The 19,742-nt window shown below is 38.1% G+C and overlaps 1 protein-coding gene across 3 annotated transcripts in view; it reads right to left on the reverse strand.

The window, feature by feature from the left end:
- The window catches only part of FOCAD (focadhesin), a 310,658-nt gene that overhangs the window by 238,026 nt on the left and 52,890 nt on the right, over positions 1 to 19,742 (reverse strand). For all 3 annotated transcript variants that reach the window (XM_082400998.1, XM_082400997.1, XM_082400999.1), the window contains one exon: positions 15,949 to 16,053. In XM_082400998.1, coding sequence (XP_082257124.1) covers positions 15,949 to 16,053 — 105 coding nt within the window. The remainder of the gene's footprint in view (positions 1 to 15,948; positions 16,054 to 19,742) is intronic.

Consider the following 19,742-nt stretch of genomic DNA (forward strand, 5'->3'; position numbering starts at 1 on the left):
TATCTCCTGTTTAAAAACTGTTAAGAATCTATCTCCTTTTAAAAACAGTCTTGTCCAGATTAAATCAGATCAACAGAGGTAAGAGATAGTAATTTTAAAGTAGGATTAGGAATGATGCATATATAGCAAACGACTCTGTTATAATTTAGCTTCTACCTCACTGGAATTGTGGGACCCACTCTGCTTTGTTGCATGAAGTTGAAGGCCCGCTTTGCTAGCACTGGGGTTCAGCAAATTCTATTTAGTATCTCAGACTTAAAACTCTAAAGATGAGATTAAGAAGAATACAAAATAGGGATTTATCCAGATTAATTACTGACTTAGACATCTGGATAATTAACTTTTCCAGAGAATTGATTATGTCAGATCCAAGTGGAAATACTGTAGGAATAATATACAATATTGATTCCAAGAAGTTAAAAACCTCGAGGGAGAAAGGAAGTCCAAATTAAAAACGTTGAATATTACTACTGATTAACATTGATTACCAATATTATACTATTTCAACTGAGTACAACTAACCTAAAATCAATTATAATTGCCAAAATTTTGTTTTAATACTTTGAGCAAAGAATGAATTTGAAGCAAAGAGCTAAATTCTCCCTTGTGAATCATCAAATTGGTATGTGAATACACATATAAAATAATATGTAAAGCCTTATGCTTTATAGAATGGACACAGTTTTTAATTCAATATACTTTATCATGCAACTGCCATACATGAGGGGTTCTCAATCTTGGCACTACTGACATTTGGAATCAGATAATTCTTTGCTGTGGGCATTGTTCAATGCACTATAGGATGTTTAAGAGCATTCCTGACCTCTACCCACTAGATGCTAATAGCATTCAACCTAGGCACATGACAATCGAAAATGTCTCCAGACATTACCAAGTGTCCCCTGGGGCCACGGTTGTCCCTGGTTAAGAACCACTGCACTAGGTAAAATGGCAAGCACTATGAGGCACAAAACTCACTAAAACATGGTACTAGCCCTGAGTTATTCAAAAAGACTATTATCCCACCTTCATCTTTCTTTATACTGAACCAAAAGCAATCAATCGATCATGCTCAAAATTTGAAGGTTCTTATGGAAATATAATCATCAAATATTAACATTAGATGCACAAGAGTAACGGTAGAGTAGGAACTAGAAGACTTAAAATGGAAAACAAATGTAAAATTATTCCTTTGCAAAACATAGGAGCATGTTCCAAAATAAACAAACAGCATTAAATATTATGCATGGTAATTTGGTATGATAGAAAATAGAGTTATTTTCCATTTAAAATATTATAACTAGAGCATTTAAAATGTCATAAGGAAAGCAATTATACTCCAATAAAGATGTTAAAAAAAAAATGTCATCAGGCTAAGTATAGTTCACTCCTGAAATATTCAAGGATTGATTCTTAAATTAATGGATTATTCAAGATTTTTCTTTTCTTTCTTCTCACTCACTGCTTGTTAGCCACTTCTTTCAAGTACCTCACTTCTTTCAAGTACCTCCAACTGAGAAAGGTCAAGGTAAATGGAAGAATCCACAATTTAAAGTAAATTTTGCTCTTCATTAGAAGGACTGTTGATCAAAAAAAGAAATAACGTGGTACAAAAGAACACCAAAACAAAACCTGGGTTATGCCTTAAAATGTCAATTATACCCAAACCTGGTATTCAAAGCATAAAGAGTAAGTTGCCTAAAACACTTTATTCAAAGTGATAGATGGGTTGAACGTACAATCAGTGTGATCACTTGTAAAGCAAACAGTGACAGACAATAAGCTCTACAATTATGAAAAACAAACACAAATGTGGGACACTGAAATCATTATTATTATTTATATAAGCAGGGCCTACATAGCACCATCCAAATCATTTACTGTTACGCTGCCACAACCATGTCTCAGAAGAAAAACTAGAAGTGGAGAGGTGACGTGAAATAGTGGAGGGAAAACATTGAATTAAAAGAGGCACGAGTTCCAAATTCACATTCTGTCTCTGCAACAAACTGTGTAATCTCAAGCAAGAGAATTAACCTCTCTTGGGCAAAGTTTCTTCATCTGTAAAATGAGGGAATCAGACTAAGTACCTTCCAGTGCTAAAGTTATAGAACCCAAGTCACCCATTAAAGCCCTAATCTTGCTCGGGACCAGAGGTGGAACCAAATCCTGTAAAGGCAGAAACCAATAAAGATGGCTCTCAACTATTAATAATTCTATGCCAAGCTTAAATGGCTTTAAGGCCAATGTCTAATAAAATCTAAGGCCTCAAAACAGAGGTCTCCTATTTTTATCTCAAAGAAATAAAGCATCCTATATTTTTTACTTGAGAGAGAAATGCAGTGCTATATCCAGAATAAGCCCACAGAAAATTTTAAATCAAGATTTCCTAACTCTTGAGACATCCAGTAGATTCTGTTTTCTTCGTAAAAGAGAATAACATTGTTTCTAAAACTGAAATCAATACAAACCAGGCAATCAGGTCACCCTTCATTGGCCTCTAGTGCCTCTAATTTCTCCTTCACTGTGTGGTTATTATTATTGTTGCTGTTGTTGTTGTTATTGTTGTTGTTTTCTGCCATAGATGAGCCAATTTGTTGTATGTTCTTTGGCACTTTCCCATTTCATGATTTGTAAATGTTTTAACTGCCATTTTAAGTAAAGCATTTAATACAGTAACTAGCACACAGAATATTCCATAAATGGGGTACTATTATGATTATCATGCAGGTAAATTTTTATCTTAAACTAGAGCATAAGCAGCTTGAAAGCTGGGTGTCTATCTTCTTACTCTTAGGTTTCCCTTTCAGTGCCAAATGCACATCTAAAATAAATGTAACAAACACACACTTTCCCCAAAGCACCTTTTTAAACTCTTTGAATGGATCATGAAAAACCAACATCACAACCCCTCTAAGTACATTGTTTCAAAGTCCACATTGTTCGGAGAAAAAAAGCACAGAGGAAGCATGCAGAGTTGGTACCTAATACTTCAGGGCTCCCTGCCCTTTAATAACATTGTCAACAACACAGAGCAGTGCATGCATCTTAGCAGAATGGAGAGGGGGAGGGAGTAAATGATAAATTCGTGGTGCCACTAGACTAGCACAGAGACAACGATAAAATAAGGTAGGTAACTAGATTCACCTTTCCAAGTATAAATACATCAATCTTAATAGAAAAGAGGGAGCAAAAAAAAAAAATTAGTCTTGTAGTAGGCAAAAAGCAAGAGTTATTTGTAACCTTTAGGTCACCTCAACCTTTCTGCTACATCTCTGAATGTAGGAAAGCTATGATTTGATTTACATCTTAAATTCAGCGATAGACACAGATTGCGTTTTCTGTGTGAGGAAACAATGCCCGCAGTCACCATGCATTTTCATGTATGCAGCTGTGACCCTGGCGCTTTCAGAAGCATAGCATAGCACTTACTACATCAAATATGCATTTTAAAAGCATTTCTCTACCTGCTCTGAATTTTGATTTGAAAGAGCTGGTTAGAAGCCAAAGTGGGATTAAAAAAAAAAAAGCTCTGCAGATTTTAAGATAAAAAATGCATAATAGGGACTTCACTGGTGGCTCAGTGGTTAAGAATCCACCTGCCAATGCAGGGGACAATGGTTCGATCCCTGGTCCGGGAAGATCCCACATGCCTCGAAGCAACTAAGCCCATGCGCCACAACTACTGAGCCTGCACTCCAGAGCCCATGAGCCACAACTACTGGGCCCGTGCACCGCAGCAGCTGAAGCCCGCGCCCCTAGAGCCTGTGCTCCGCAACAGGAGAGGCCACCACAGTGAGAGGCCCACTCACTGCAGCGAAGAGTGGCCCTCGCTCGCCACAATTGGAGAAAGCCTGTGCGCAGTAACGAAGACCCAACTCAGCCAAAAAAAAAAAAAAAAAAAAAGCATAATAAAAATTGTTAAGATTCCACAATGAATATTACTATAAAAAAGAAAAATTAAACAATAATTGTGAATCATTATCTATCCTATAGAGTCTTAAGACAATGCATTTCATCCTTTCCAGAAAAAGAAGACTTGGAGCAAAAATTATTTCAATTTTGATATTTTTGACTAATTTTCTTTTTTCTTTAGGTCTATAACGCAGATAGGGAAAAGATAAGATCTCTTTGAAAAGAGACTTCATATCACAATGGTTCTGCCCTCACAATGAACCTTTCCCAGGATCCCTATTTTGAGAGGCAGGGTTTTAATGCAAAGGTGTCTGCCAATGTCAGAAGTCTGGAACTATTTTAGGTACAAGGTGATGGCTGGGGGGAAACACACAGATATGGAGGGGTCCAAAACGTCTATTACTAAGTTACATTCTTGATTGGGGTGGGGCGGCGGGAAACTAGAGATAAGATAAATAGTCTAAGGCAAAAATTACAACATTTTATGCTCTTCAAGACATTTATCAGCAAATTACCATACCAATTTTCAAATTAAGCATGCACACTTAGAAGAACTTATAAAATATTTTCTAGTGGCAATTGCTAACTGGAAAATTGTATAATATGTATAGATTATTATTTAGGTCTGATTTTAAATCCCAAGTGTAAACTCCAGGTGATTGGAATCATAAACTGTGAACAAAGACTTCCCTGGGTGGGAAAGAGGAGAGAAAAGAGGAAGTGAAAACAGAAGCAAAACATGCAGTGCCACAGAAAGAATCAAACTGCAAAAAGACAGATGGGGGACTTCCCTGGCAGTCCAATGGTTAAGACTCTACACTTCTACTTCTGGGGGTTCGGGTTCAATCCCTGGTTGGGGAACTAAGGTCCCACATGCTGAAAAATAAAAAAGACAGATGGCCCTTGGAACGTATTACTGGCTATGCTTCCCTGATTACTGCCCTAGCTTCTTTCTTATCCTCAACTCTACTGAGCTTTCTCAGGGACAGATCTGACACTGATACCCCCTTCTTTCCCACCTTCTTTTTCCTAATTTCTGTAAAAAATTTCATTTATCCATTAAAGCGAGAATTCACAAGCCCTCTGAAATTATATGCAAAATTTTGAGTACATGCACATGTGTACATTTTCTAGGGGAAGGTACAAAACTTTTATGAGATTCTCAAAGAAGGTCCTGACCTCCCCTCCAAAAAAGGGTAAGTGCTAGTAAATTAAAGCTAAGTATACCTAAGGTAATTACTGCAATTCAGCCTTGTTAAACTCCTGCTTCCGAAATAAACTATAAAGTACGCTTCTATTTCCCAAAAAAAGGTATATATGATGTGCCTAGAAATGGTGGCTCCCCAGCTACTGAAGTTTTTGTAACTTCAGCAAAATAAAACATATTAATGCATTCTAACGGTTCCAAACCCTATGGCAGCTTGACTGTAAAGTACAGACAATTTAATAATGGTGTCATGCTTCCTTTATGCTAAATAAAACCAAACATCTACACCTCAGGAGATCCCTTTAGATAATATATTCAACTGTTGAAATAATCAGCTCCCCAAAAAGCAAAATGCTTATCTTGACAACAGAAACATATGACAATAGCTGATGGTCAAAAAAATCAAAAAAACACTTGATTTTTTTTCAAGTGTTACAGGATTCTAAGCAACCTCGTTAAGAAACAATAAATGCAATAAGGAAATTTGCATAGAAATGAAAAACAGTAACAACTACTCTTAATTAAAGACTAGGAGGTTTATTTTCAGGAACTTACGAAAAGTAGTTTACCTCCAGAAATAAATGTAAAAGGGAAAAACACTGAAAATTCATTGGACTTGGTAAGTATACAAAGATATTACAGAATAAATAAAATGTGATATATCCATGCAGTGAAATATTATTCAGCCATAAAAGGAATGAAGTCCTAAATCATGCTACAATGTAGATGAATCTTAAAAACATTATGCTATGTGGAAGAAGCCAGACAAAAAAGGCCACATATTGTATGATTTTATTTATATGAAATGTCCAGAAGAGGCAAATCCACAGATAGAAAAGTAAGCAGTGTTTTATATCTATAGTAGGAGGTATTAGAGAAAGACTGCTAATAGGTATGGGGCTTCTTTTGGGGGTGATAAAAATGTTCTGGAATTAGATAGTGGTATAGTTGAACAACTTTGTGAGTATAATAAAAACCACTGACTTGTACACTTTAAAAGGGTGAATTTTATGGTATACAAATTATATCTCAATCAAAAAGGCATTAAAAAATATTCCAAACTTAACTCAGCCAAATACTATTTTAAATTTAATTAACCTCTTTCGATTTTAGAAAAATTCATATGTATCATGTGAAGTATACTGCCAATATAAATAATCATAATAACTTGGATTTCCCTTACAAAGAAAATAAGTTCAAATCAGAATCTCATTTATTACCTCAATATCCATGGTTGATATCTTAATTGTGCCCATTTTAAAGATGCAGATGTAGGAGGAAAGAAAGTTAACTGTCTTTGTCTAATGTCACTATGAAATAATATAATGTTGTTCAGTGTTTTAACCATTTGTCCAGTGATTTCCAAACCTATTTCCACATCAGAATCTCTTGAGACTTTTTAAAAATGCATGGATTCTACGTACCCACACTGGCTCCCACCCAAGCTTTCTAAATCAGAATCTATAGAGGTGGGGCTTCAGAATCTATAGATTAAGTGAATTCCCAGGGATTCCTACCATGTCCACATCTAAAGCATATCTATATCTCCACTGCCACTAGTAAATCTGAAGGGAGTGGTAGAGTTGGGAAATCACCATTTTGAAATTATCATAGTGAAAATTAACGGGGGGGAGGCAGCTGTGAGTTTAACAAGGAACAGGATATTTGCATGGTCTCGTAGCATCTTCCCCATAGACTGCTTATTAGTTACAAGAAGAAGATGATAACTATACAGTAGAGAAACCAGACATCACCTTGATGGGATAATCAAAATTAAAATCACCAGTGAGGGGCAAGATGGACATCAGGGTCTCCAGATATGATATCCTGAGAAAGACATTGCATCACTTTTATAGTATTAAAAAATGTCAATGTTATAAAAGATAAAGGATGCGAAATTTTCCAAATAGTTCCAAATTTTAAAAGACTAAAAAGATATGACAATTAAATGTAATATATGATCCTAAACTAGAGCCCATACACTAAAAATAAAAAGGAAAAAGGTATGAAAGGACATTATTAAAACAAATGGCAAAACTGGAATATGGACCATAGATGAAAGTATTATATCAATGTTAAATTTTCTTGATTTAATAACTGTACTCTGGTTATATATGAGAATATCCTTGTTCTTAGAAAGCATACTCTACTGAATATATGTAATCTACTCTCAAATATTTTTTTAATTATATAGAGAGACGGATAATGCAAATGTGGCAAAGCGTAAAAAAATTGATGAATCTGGGTAATTGGCATATGGAAATTTTTTGTACTATTCTTGCACCTTTTCTGGAACTTTAAAATTCTTTCAAAATAAGTTTAAAAATAAAACCTTCAGTGACTTCCCACTACTCTTTTTTTTTAAATAAATTTATTTATTTTTGGCTGCGTGGGGTCTTCGTTGCTGCGCGCGGGTTTTCCCTAGTTGCGTCGAGCGGGGGCTACTCTTCGTTGCGGTGCACGGGCTTCTCATTGCGGTGGCTTCTCTTGTTGCAGAGCATGGGCTCTAGGCACGCAGGCTTCAGTAGTTGTGGCGCACAAGCTCAGTAGTTGTGGCGCACGGGCTTAGTGGCTCCAAGGCATGTGGAATCTTCCCAGACCAGGGATCGAACCTGTGTCCCCTGCATTGGCAGGCAGGTTCTTAACCAGTGCACCACCAGGGAAGTCCCCCCACTACTCTTTAAAGAAAGCCCAAAGTCTTTGCCATGGTCTTGCATCTTCTAGGCCATGCCCACCTCCCCTGGGCCTCTGTCTTGGCCTCTCCCTCCCTTGAACACTAAGCTCCAGGCACCCGGCCTCCTGTTAGTTCTCCTGGGGCACCAGGCTCTCTCACACAGCAGCAGCTAGGCACATGCTTTTCCCTAGATGTAGAAATGCTCTTCCTGCACTCTTCGCACAAGTGACTCCACCTCACACACCAAAATGGGTATAAGACAAAATGCAAAAAGGGCTTCATGCTGAGAAGAAGCTAGTTATCAAAATTAAGACTGGAGCTATATTTTGACATCCACAACTACAAACTGGTCTTAGTGCACTTTGTGTCAGTATTTACCTTGGGACTTTCTCTCGTTTCTGTTTGATGGCCCTAAGGAATGAATGTATTTGCCTTAAGAGATAAGTGAAAAAAAAACCAAAAACGGTATGAATCACAAAGTACCTCAGCCTTTCAGACACACATCTTTAAGTTCTTAAAACTAACTCTCCATCTAAATAAACTCATAACACTGCACAAACAGATGCACAAATACACACAGAGTACATAACTTTCATCTACTCAGGGTATCACCATCCATCACTATTGGCCTTATCACCCATTTCAGAGCACACCATCTGCCAAAAACATTTAATATTCCCTTATTTCAGAAAGTACAGATTGATGTTGATCAGACCAACCCTTTCCACAAATAAGATTCTCAACATTTGATATTTGTACATGTCAGCCACTGTCTGGCACATCAGAATGATGCACAAATTTTGGAACAAGCAGTTACTGCTCATGAATTCACAGCTATTTCCTCACTTCAGCTGAGGGAAGAGAGATCTTAAAAAGATTGCCATAATATGAATATGCAGAGGAAAAATTAAAAGCAAAAGTACATGATAAAATTTTAAGGGAAAAAAATGGCATATTACAGAGAAAATGAGCCTCTAATAATTTATGAATCATAAAAATTTAGTTTCGTCATTTTTGCTTGCAACCAAAATACCAGGCAAATGTTGGTTCTCTGCTGCATTTCCCATATGGTCAATGTTAGAGAATGTTGAAATAACTTAAACATAGTGTGTTATTAAAAAGTGGAGTTCAAACTAACCAAAAGAAAATTCAGACCAAACAAAAAGGGCAGGGGAAAAATAAGCCTGAAGTAAAGGATATCTTACTAGTCGCTTTTTTTTTTTTTTAACTGATGAGTATAAAAATTGTTCACAGGGTGGGAATGTAAATTGATACAGCCACTATGGAGAACAGTATGGAGGTTCCTTAAAAAACGAAAAATAGAACTACCATACAACCCAGCAATCCCACTACTGGACATATACCCTGAGAAAACCATAATTCAAAAAGAGTCATATACCACAATGTTCATTGCAGCTCTATCTACAATAGCCAGGACATGGAAGCAACCTAAGTGTCCATCGACAGATGAATGGATAAAGATGTGGCACATATATACAATGGAATATTACTCAGCCATAAAAAGAAACAAAATTGAGTTATTTGTAGTGAGGTGAATGGACCTAGAGACTGTCATACAGAGTGAAGTAAGTCAGAAAGAAAAACAAATACCGTATGCTAACACATATATATGGAATCTAAAAAAAAAATGGTTCTGAAGAACCTAGGGGCAGGACAGGAATAAAGACGCAGACATAGAGAATGGACTTGAGGACACGGGGAGGGGAAAGGGTAAGCTGGGACGAAGTGAGAGAGTGGCATGGACTTATATATACTACCAAATGTAAAATAAATAGCTAGTGGGAAGCAGCCGCACAGCACAGGGAGATCAGCTCGGTGCTTTGCGACCACCTAGAGGGGTGGGATAGAGAGGGTGGGAGGGAGACGCAAGAGGGAGGAGATATGGGGATATATGTATATGTATAGCTGATTCACTTTGTTATAAAGCAGAAACTAACACACCATTGTAAAGCAATTATACTCCAATAAAAATGTTAAAAAAAAAATTGTTCACAGGTAAAAAAGGGCTTTTAAAGTTTTTGAAAACAGTTAAATGCCTAAACCAGAGGTCACAAACTGTTGCCCTTGGATTGCATCCTGTGAGCAAACGTGTTCGGTCTGCCTACCCTGTATTTTCAAAAATTGGAATTGCTTTCCAATATTTATTAGTGAGGATATTTCATATAAAATGTTATTAATATTGAAAGATCTGAAGGTCTGGCAACAATGAAGCCCCACTGCCTCACTGCAACAATTGGCCAGTAGTTCTCAGTTGAACCAGCACACTGGAAACCATCTAGGAAGCTCTGAAAAATTACCAATGCTTGAGGCTGACCCCTACTCATTCTAGGGAAAGCCCCGGCAACTAATACATTTAAAAGTTCCTCAGAGGACTCTAACGGTGCAACCAGAATTGAGACTCCTGGGCCTAGAGTTTTACACTTGACATATGCTCTTCGTTTAATCACAGCAGTCAAATGTGCTTCACTGTTCTTCCAGTTTACCCCCATCCTAAAAGGCACTGGGAATTGAAACTCCATTTAAATATCCCCATTTAATCTTGTTTAAGCCACTGAACTATAGAAGGGTCCAGTGATGCAAAATGAACTTTATTGGCTACACACACTCTAATCTGATGTATCTCAAAGCACGGTGGGTAGATCACTTCTGTATCCAAATCTCTTGTTAAAGTGCATGTTCCAGACACATATATGAAAAACTCTGAGCAAGAACTCCTTATGCACTGTAAACACTAAAAACCATCCTTGGTTTGTAGAAGGGTGCTGAGGGCTCTCTTCCCCTCCTGTTCCTACCAGTGTCTACTGTCTGACCATGCAGAACACTAACTTTTGGGGTCATGGAATTACTCATTGAACAGAGAGCAGTGAGGTTTAAATCTCACTTGCATCCACACTTGGCTTGCTCTCATTGGATTGCTTTTCCATTAGAATTGCTGTTTGGTTCTGCTCTTGGACTCTCTAATGTCCATGGTAGACGCAGTAAGATGAACTTGGTGCCTCGGTGCCTAAGTTAGGAGCAAACAAACCTTTTGCCTTCTTAATAGGGAAGAGAGGCCAGGAGACATGATTAACCACTCAAGATCCCTCCCAGTCTACCCCAAGGGGTTCCCTGCAGCTAAGTACTACTAAGTTCATATATGGTACCACTAAGTTCCCAGGGGCTCAAGCAATATTTCTCAAGCATGATCCACAAATGACCTATATCCATCACCCAGCAGCTGGATTCCTGAGTCTCATTGCAAAACCTACTGAATGAATGAGAATCTCTAGCAAGTGGGCTTGAGAAGCTGTACTTGTAACAAGCTCCCCAGACAGTTCTTAGGCACAGGAAGTTTGAGAGCCGCTGAGCTCTGGGTTCAACAAAGAGAAGACCCCACTCTAAAGCTCCTTCAGGAAAGTCACAGGAACCAAGGGAAGCCACTGGCTAACATTCTGGGTCCTCACATCTCCCTCTCTCTTCACTCCCCAACTGGAACGACTTAAGCAATTCAGGGCAGACCCATTTAAAATGACAACATAAATACCCAGAAAAGGAATAGCTGGATCATGTGGCAGTTCTATTCTTAATTTTTTGAGGAATCTCCAAACTGTTTTCCATAGTGGCTGTACCAATTTACCTTCCCACCAACAATATATAAAGGTTCCCTTTTCTCCATATCCTCTCCAACACTTATTTCTTGCCTTTTTGATAATAGCCATTCAAATGGGCATGATGTGATATCTCACTGTGGTTTTGATTTGCATTTCCCTAATAAATACAGTGATGTTGAACATCATTTCCTGTGCCTGTTGGCCATCTGTAGGTCTCCTTTGGAAAAATGTCTACCCAGATCCTCTGCCCATTTTTTAATCAGCTTATTTCATTTTTTGCTTTTGAGTTGTACAAGTTCTTTACATATTTTAGATGTTAACCCCTTATTGGATATATGATTTGCAAATGTCTTCTTCTGGGTATTTATCAGAAGAACATGAAAACACTAATTCAAAAAGATATATGCACCCCAATGTTCATCACAGCATTATTTACAACAGCCAAGATATGGAAACAACCTAAGTTACCCATTGATGGACGTATGGATAAAGAAGATGTGGTATATATGTACAATTAAATACTACTTAGCCATAAAAAAAGATGAAATCTTGCCATTTGCAACCCCTGGATGGACATTGAGGGTAGTATGCTAAGCGAAATGAGTCCAACGGAGAAAGACAAGTACCATATGATTTCACTCACATGTGGAATATTAAAAATAAATAAACAAACAAAATAAACTGCACAAAAGCAAACAAATAGATACCGAGAACAGATTAGTGATTACCAGAGGCGAAAGGAAGTAGGGGGAGGGAGAAACAGATAAATGGGATCAACTATACGGTGACAGATGGAAACTAAACTTTTCGTGGTGAGCATGTTGTAGTGTATATAGGTCAAAATATAACGTTGGGGCTTCCCTGGTGGCGCAGTGGTTGAGAATCTGCCTGCCAATGCAGGGGACACGGGTTCGAGCCCTGGTCTGGGAAGATCCCACATGCCGCGGAGCAACTAGGCCCGTGAGCCACAACTACTGAGCCTGCATGTCTGGAGCTTGTGCTCCGCAACAAGAGAGGCCGCGATAGTGAGAGGCCCGCGCACCGCGATGAAGAGTGGCTCCCGCTCGCGGCAACTAGAGAAAGCCCTCGCCACAGAAATGAAGACCCAACACAGCCAAAAATAAATAAATAAATAAATTTTTTAAAAAAATAAATAATGTTGTACACATGAAACAGTAATATAAACTAATGTTACCTCAATTTTTTAAAAAATTTTAATAAAAAATAAGATGACCACATATTCTGTTTTACTATAATTCAAATTAATCAGCTATTAGGACAAAAAGAAGTGAGAAACATTTAAAATCCAACTGTATAGTAGCAGAGTCCTTAATACCATAAAAACACAGATGAGTTTCATGCTCATAAAGCTTACAATTATTTGTCATACTACTTCCATTTTAAATCAATCCTACAGCATAACCAGGGAACACCTTTCAGTGGAGTTCTAAGCTTCTCATATCCTTTTTATGCTTTCATACAGAGCTCATCAGCCTTCCTCTCCAAGGCTGGATGATATTGTTAACCAACATGTGGCAAAGAAGATTCTAAAACAGCATGACAATTTTATGCTTGAGTCAGGCAATCATAGCTCTCTTGAGGGAAATCTGCTCTCCAGGCTCACCTCTCCTGTGTTTCTGCCCACAATCCCCCCTGGAGGAACTTAAGGCTCTTATACACTCGATTACACTCTACTGATTTATAGTGCCAAACAGCCATTCACATAAGGGCCCTCCATAAACATTACTGGATTATGCCAACTCAGGTGATTGATTCTGGTCCTCTTAATGTGCCACCACTCTACAGACAAACCTTATATATCCAGTATGATTTCAGCTCCTCAAACTAGGCTCCCTATCCACACCTTGCATCTATTGTCTTCTGAAAACAAGATTGCAGTTAAAAGAACCAACTACTGGAGAAAACTAATTATAAATAGGAAAACAGGGGAAACATTACAGGTAGCTGAAAGTTTAGCACTTGCACACAGTGAGCACAATCAGTATGAAAATGACACTAACTCTGATTCTTCTGTGTGACAGAAAATTTCCTTCCATCATCATCAAAACTAGTGCTTCTTAAACTGAAAGGTGCCTGTGAACTACCTGGAACATCTTACTAAAATGTGGGCTCTAATTCAGACAATCTGAGATGGAGTCCGAGATTGTGCCTTCCTAACAAGCTCCCAGGAACTGCTAAGGCTGCTCATAGCTCTGCTACTTATAGTGTGGTGGGGAAACAGCAGCATCAGCGTCAGTGTCAGCACCAGCATCACCTGGGAGCCTGTTAGACAAGAATCTTGAGTCCACCTTAGACCTAAGGAAAGAGAATCTGCCATTCAACAAGGTCTCAGGTAATTAGAATGCATAGTGGACAGCCGCTAACACACCATCTTATACTCACTGTCAATCAGAACTGTCTGGGACCTTTTTGAAACTACAAAAGCTTAGGCCTCATGGCAGAGAATCTGATTCAGTTGGTCTAGGGTATTTCACTGTTCCTATTTTTGTTTGTTTTTAGGCATACCCAGGTGGTTCTGAGCAGCCAGTGTTGAGAACCAATGAATTAAAAATACCCAACTGGGTGGAGGAAAATATAGAGCTACTGCTAATCGGTGAGGAATTTGAGGGAATGATGAAAATGTCCTAAAATTGGTTATTGCAATGGTTACATGACTCTGTGAATATACTAAAAACCATTGAATTGTATACTTTAAATGAGTCAATTGTATGGTATATGAATTATTCTCAATAAAACTGTTATATAAAAATGTAAAACTTCAATAGCTTTCCTATTTTAAAATAGGTAAATAACTCCAACTGAACAACAATGAAGTGGAATTACTGCCCATCCTGGAACTCTGGCCCAAGAGGTTGAACGTCTTTCAAAAAAAGAGAACACAGACGCTTATACGACTCATCTAGAAACATTAAGTCCTGCTCATCTACTCCTTAGGTTTATTTCTGGTTAAGGTAATGCATATTTTAAAAAGAAAAGCAAATTTATCAATTTTGAAAAGTTTCTCCTGCACACCCAAAGTTTCCATAGTATTTTCAAATAAATAATTTTGCTTCCCCAATTTAAAATTAACCAAGTTATTAACTAATAAGTTAACAATGAAGTAACTAATCCATTGTACTACATTCTTCCATCTTTTCTGTGTTTTTGAAAACATTCAAAAAACATGTTAAGAGGGACTTCCCTGGTGATCCAGTGGTTAAGACTCCACGCTCCCAATGCAGGGGGCCCAGGTTCGATCCTGGTCAGGGAACTAGATCCCGTGTGCCACAACTAAAGATCCCGTATGCCACAACTAAGACCCAGCACAGCCAAATAAACAAATAAATAAATATTTTTTTAAATTAAGGAAAAATATATAAAATGCAAATCTGACCTTGTTTTTAAAAAGTGACTTAAGAAACTCTCGATAATGTGCTCATAAAAATAAAGATGATAAATAGCACTAAAACATCAGGAAAATTATACTCCAATAAAGACATTAAAAAAAAATCAGGAAAGATCACTGTAATATATGAGACACTGTTTACTTATTATCAAAAGGAAAGTACTATAAATATACGTGAGTAATAGGTACCACGTATTACTATACCTTGCAGAGGCATGCACAGCTTCTGATAGCTGTGGTGTCAAATGCTCAAAACTGCAGGTCTTGTATGCTCAAGCCAATGACAGTTCACAAGTATGATTTACTTTCCCTGTTGGATCGCCATAGCCTATGTAAGTCATTTTCCCCCAGAACCAGTGCCCTTGTTTATGGTCTCATGGTCTCATTCTTTTGAAACAGGCATATTCTAGATGCATCACTGAACAGAGTTTTCAGGACAATATACACTGGTTACATGGCATCTTCTGGGATCCCCTGCTCATTAAGGAGCCCCTCTCTTAAGAAATGACTTTCTAGGACCGTCAACGCAACGGTTAAGGTCATCTTCAAAAGTAAGCATGATGCCTTCCCTTATCCAAACTCTCCCATAAAATCCAATATATTTCAACATAACTGTTGCTGTGTATATTTTCTTTTAAAATAATTCTACCATGTTACATTCTGTAGATGACAAAAAAAAAAAGGCAAATCAATGCTCCTAAGTACTGACCTTGCCCTGGGTAATAACCCTTGGATAGTCCTCCTATTACTTTTTATAGTGAGGAAGTTTACCCTCCTGCCTAAACTAAGCCCATCCTGCTCTTAGTACATCTGTCCAATGAACTCTTCAGTTTTCATAGTATTGGGAAGATGGTTCTATATCCCAGAGCAAAACAAATGACCTGAATTTTGGATAAAAGATTCCAATTCCAAGGAAACAACCCTGAAAGCCACGTTGGTGATACTCAGCATATAATAGTCAACTCTATCTCAATCCTGACTCTTTGAAATACTAACTTCCGAGAGGGCAAGACTCACATTCATTGCTGAGTTAAATATACTAATTCTTAATGGATTAGCATGTCTCAATTCATAACTTATTTAACAATTCACCAAAAAGAAAAAAAAGTTTCAAAAGAAAGGAGAAAAGGCATACCTAATATTATATATATCCTGAATATTCTTCTCTCCACCATGTCCTTCCTTAAGAGCTTGCATTTGTAATAATTTCATAATGGCTTTTATCAAGCCGTGTGTATTCCTGTAAAGAAATATAACAACATGTCAAATGTTATAAAGTGAATATTCTAATCAGGTACTTAATCCTACCACTTTGAAATAGTTGAACACTTGCCACGCACACTGAACAGGAGCCATCCACACACACCCAGCTTATTGCATAGCACAGCCAAGAATAGGCCTACAAGCTCCCATTCAACACATTGAAAGGAGGAGAAGTGGAGCCAAAGAATCAAACCACTAACCTATCAATCACCTCCATACATGCACTTGGGGGAAAATCAATCAGGAAAAAGGAAACACTAACCCACATAACTGCAGGCAGTGACCACATCAGTTACCCACACTGACAAATCAAGTCCTTCATTTATAAATATTAGCAGACCATGAATAATAACCAGACATATGAAATGGAACAGCCACTCAAAAAAGTGGGCCAGGGGACCAATCAAAGAAAATAATGCCCATTAAAACAAAGTTAATGGAAGTGGGGAACAGAAATTTAAGTTTTCTCCTTATCCTCTGTAAGAGGCAGCAGGATAATCAAAAAGAAGGCCTGCCCTTTTTTATTTTTTTGCCTGTTATTAATTATTTTAAATTCTGAAACAGGATTTTATTCCAGCATTACTGAGGTAAAACTGACAAATACAATTGTAATATAATGTGTACAACATGATTTACATGTACATTGTAAAATGGCTGCCATAATCAAGTTAATTAACACACACATCACTTCACATAGTTACTTTTTTTTTTTTTTTTGGTAAAAACGCTAAATACTCTCTTAGCAAATTTCAAGTACACAATACAGTATTGTTGACTACAGTTACTACGTTGTACATTAGATCCTCAGAACTTATTCATCTTATAACTGGAAGTTTGTATCTTTTGACCAACCTCTCCCCATTTCTCCCACCCAGCCCCTGGCAACAATATCTGTTCAACTTCTTTTTTTAGATTCCACATATAAGTGGTACCATCCAGTATTTATCTTTCTCTGTCTGGGTTATTTCACTTAGCACGATACCCTTCAGGTTCATCCGCTTTGTCACAAATTACCCTGCCCTTTTTAAATAAGATGCTCCCTGGGAACAAAAAAGAAATCTAAGAAATAAAGATCACCTGTTAAATTTTTAAAAAGTAATATTTTTAAAATCATGGTTGTTCATATTTACGGAGCGTCTATTGTAAGCTAAGTACTATCCTAAGAGCTTAACATGTATTGTGCCTTGCTATCTAGAATTGACTTTTAACAATCATCGACAGGAGGACACTGGAACTCACCAAAAAAGATACCCCACATCCAAAGACAAAGGAAAAGCCACAATGAGACGGTAGGAGGGGCGCAATTACAATAAAATCAAATCCCATAATAGCTGAGTGGGTGACTCACAAACCGGACAACACTTATACCACAGAAGTCCACCCACTGGAGTGAAGGTTCTGAGCCCCACGTCAGGCTTCCCAACTTGGGGGTCCGGCAACAGGAGGAGGAATTCTTAGAGAATCAGACTTTGAAGGCTAATGGGATTTGACTGCAGGACTTCGATAGGACTGGGGGAAACAGAGACTCCACTCTTGGAAAGCACACACAAATTAGTGTGCGCATCGGGACCCAGGGGGAGGAGCAGTGACCCCATAGGAGACTGAACCAGACATACCTGCTAGTGTTAAGAGGGTCTCCTGCAGAGGCGAGGGGTGGCTGTGTCTCACCATGAGGACAAGGACACTGGCAGCAGAAGTTCTGGGAAGTACTCCTTGGCTTGAGCCCTCCCAGAGTCTGCCATTAGCCCCACCAAAGAGCCGGGGTAGGCTCCAGTGCTGGGTCACCTCGGGCCAAACAACCAACAGGGAGGGAACCCAGCCCCACCCATCAGCAGACAAGCAGATTAAAGTCTTACTGAGCTCTGCCCACCACAGCAACAGTCAGCTCTACCCATCACCAGTCCCTCCAACCAGTAAACTTGCACAAGCCTCTTAGATAGCCTCATCCACCAGAGGGCAGACAGCAAAAGCAAGAACTACAACCCTGCAGCCTGTGGAACAAAAACCACATTCACAGAAAGATAGACAAGATGAAAAGGCAGAGGGCTATATATCAGATGAAGGAACAAGAAAAACCCCCAGAAAAACAACTAAATGAAGTGGAGATAGGCAACCTTCCAGAAAAAGAATTCAGAATAATGATAGTGAAGATGATCCTGGACCTCGGAAAAAGAATGGAGGCAAAGATCAAGAAGATGCAAGAAATGTTTAACGAAGACCTAGAAGAATGAAAGAACAAACAAACAGAGATGAACAGTACAATAAATGAAATGAAAAATACACTAGAAGGAATCAATAGCAGAATAACTGAGGCAGAAGAACGGATAAGTGACCTGGAAGACAGAATGGTGGAATTCACTGCTGTGGAACAGAATAAAGAAAAGAGAATGAAAAGAAATGAAGACAGCCTAAGAGACCTCTGGGACAACATTAAACGCAACAACATTTGCATTATAGGGGTCCCAGAAGGAGAATAGAGAGAGAAAGGACCCGAGAAAATGTTTGAAGAGATTATAGTCGAAAACTTCCCAAACATGGGAAAGGAAATAGCCACCCAAGTCCAGGAAGCGCAGCGAGTCCCATACAGGATAAACCCAAGGAGAAACACGACAAGACACACAGTAATCAAATTGGTAAAAATTAAAGACAAAGAAAAATTATTGAATGCAGCAAGGGAAAAATGACAAATAACATACACGGGAACTCCCATAAGGTTAACAGCTGATTTCTCAGCAGAAACTCTACAGACCAGAAGGGAGTGGCATGACATATTTAAAGTGATGAAAGGGAAGAACCTACAACCAAGATCACTCTACCCAGCAAGGATCTCATTCAGATTCGATGGAGTAATCAAAAGCTTTACAGATGAGCAAAAGCTAAGAGAATTCAGCACCACCAAACCAGCTCTACAACAAATGCTAAAGGAACTTCCCTAAGTGGGAAACACAAGACAAGAAAAGGACCTACAAAAACAAACTCAAAACAATTAAGAAAATGGTAATAGGAACATACATATCGATAATTACCTTAAGCGTGAATGGATTAAATGCCCCAACCAAAAGACATAGGCTCGCTGAACGGATACAAAAACAGGACCCGTATATATGCTGTCTACAAAAGACTCACTTCAGACCTAGGGACACATACAGACTGAAAGTGAGGGAATGGAAAAAGATATTCCATGCAAATGGAAATCAAAAGAAAGCTGGAGTAGCTATACTCATATCAGATAAAATAGACTTTAAAATAAAGAATGTTACAAGAGACAAGGAAGGACACTACATAATGATCAGGGATCAATCCAAGAAGAAGATATAACAATTATAAATATATATGCACCCAACATAGGACCACCTCAATACATAAGGCAACTGCTAACAGCTATAAAAGAGGAAATCAACAGTAACACAATAATACTGGGGGATTTTAACACCTCACTTACACCAATGGACAGATCATCCAAACAGAAAATTAAAAAGGAAACACAAGCTTTAAATGACACAAAAAACCAGATAGATTTAATTGTTATTTATAGGACATTCCATCCAAAAACAGCAGATTACAGCTTCTTCTCAAGTGCACATGGAACATTCTCCAGGACATATCATATCTTGGGTCACAAATCAAGCCTCAGTAAATTTAAGAAAATTGGAATCATATCAAGCA

The sequence above is a fragment of the Balaenoptera borealis genome, assembly GCF_965194805.1.
Source record: "Balaenoptera borealis genome assembly, chromosome: 8".
Classification (NCBI taxonomy): Eukaryota; Metazoa; Chordata; class Mammalia; order Artiodactyla; family Balaenopteridae; genus Balaenoptera; species Balaenoptera borealis.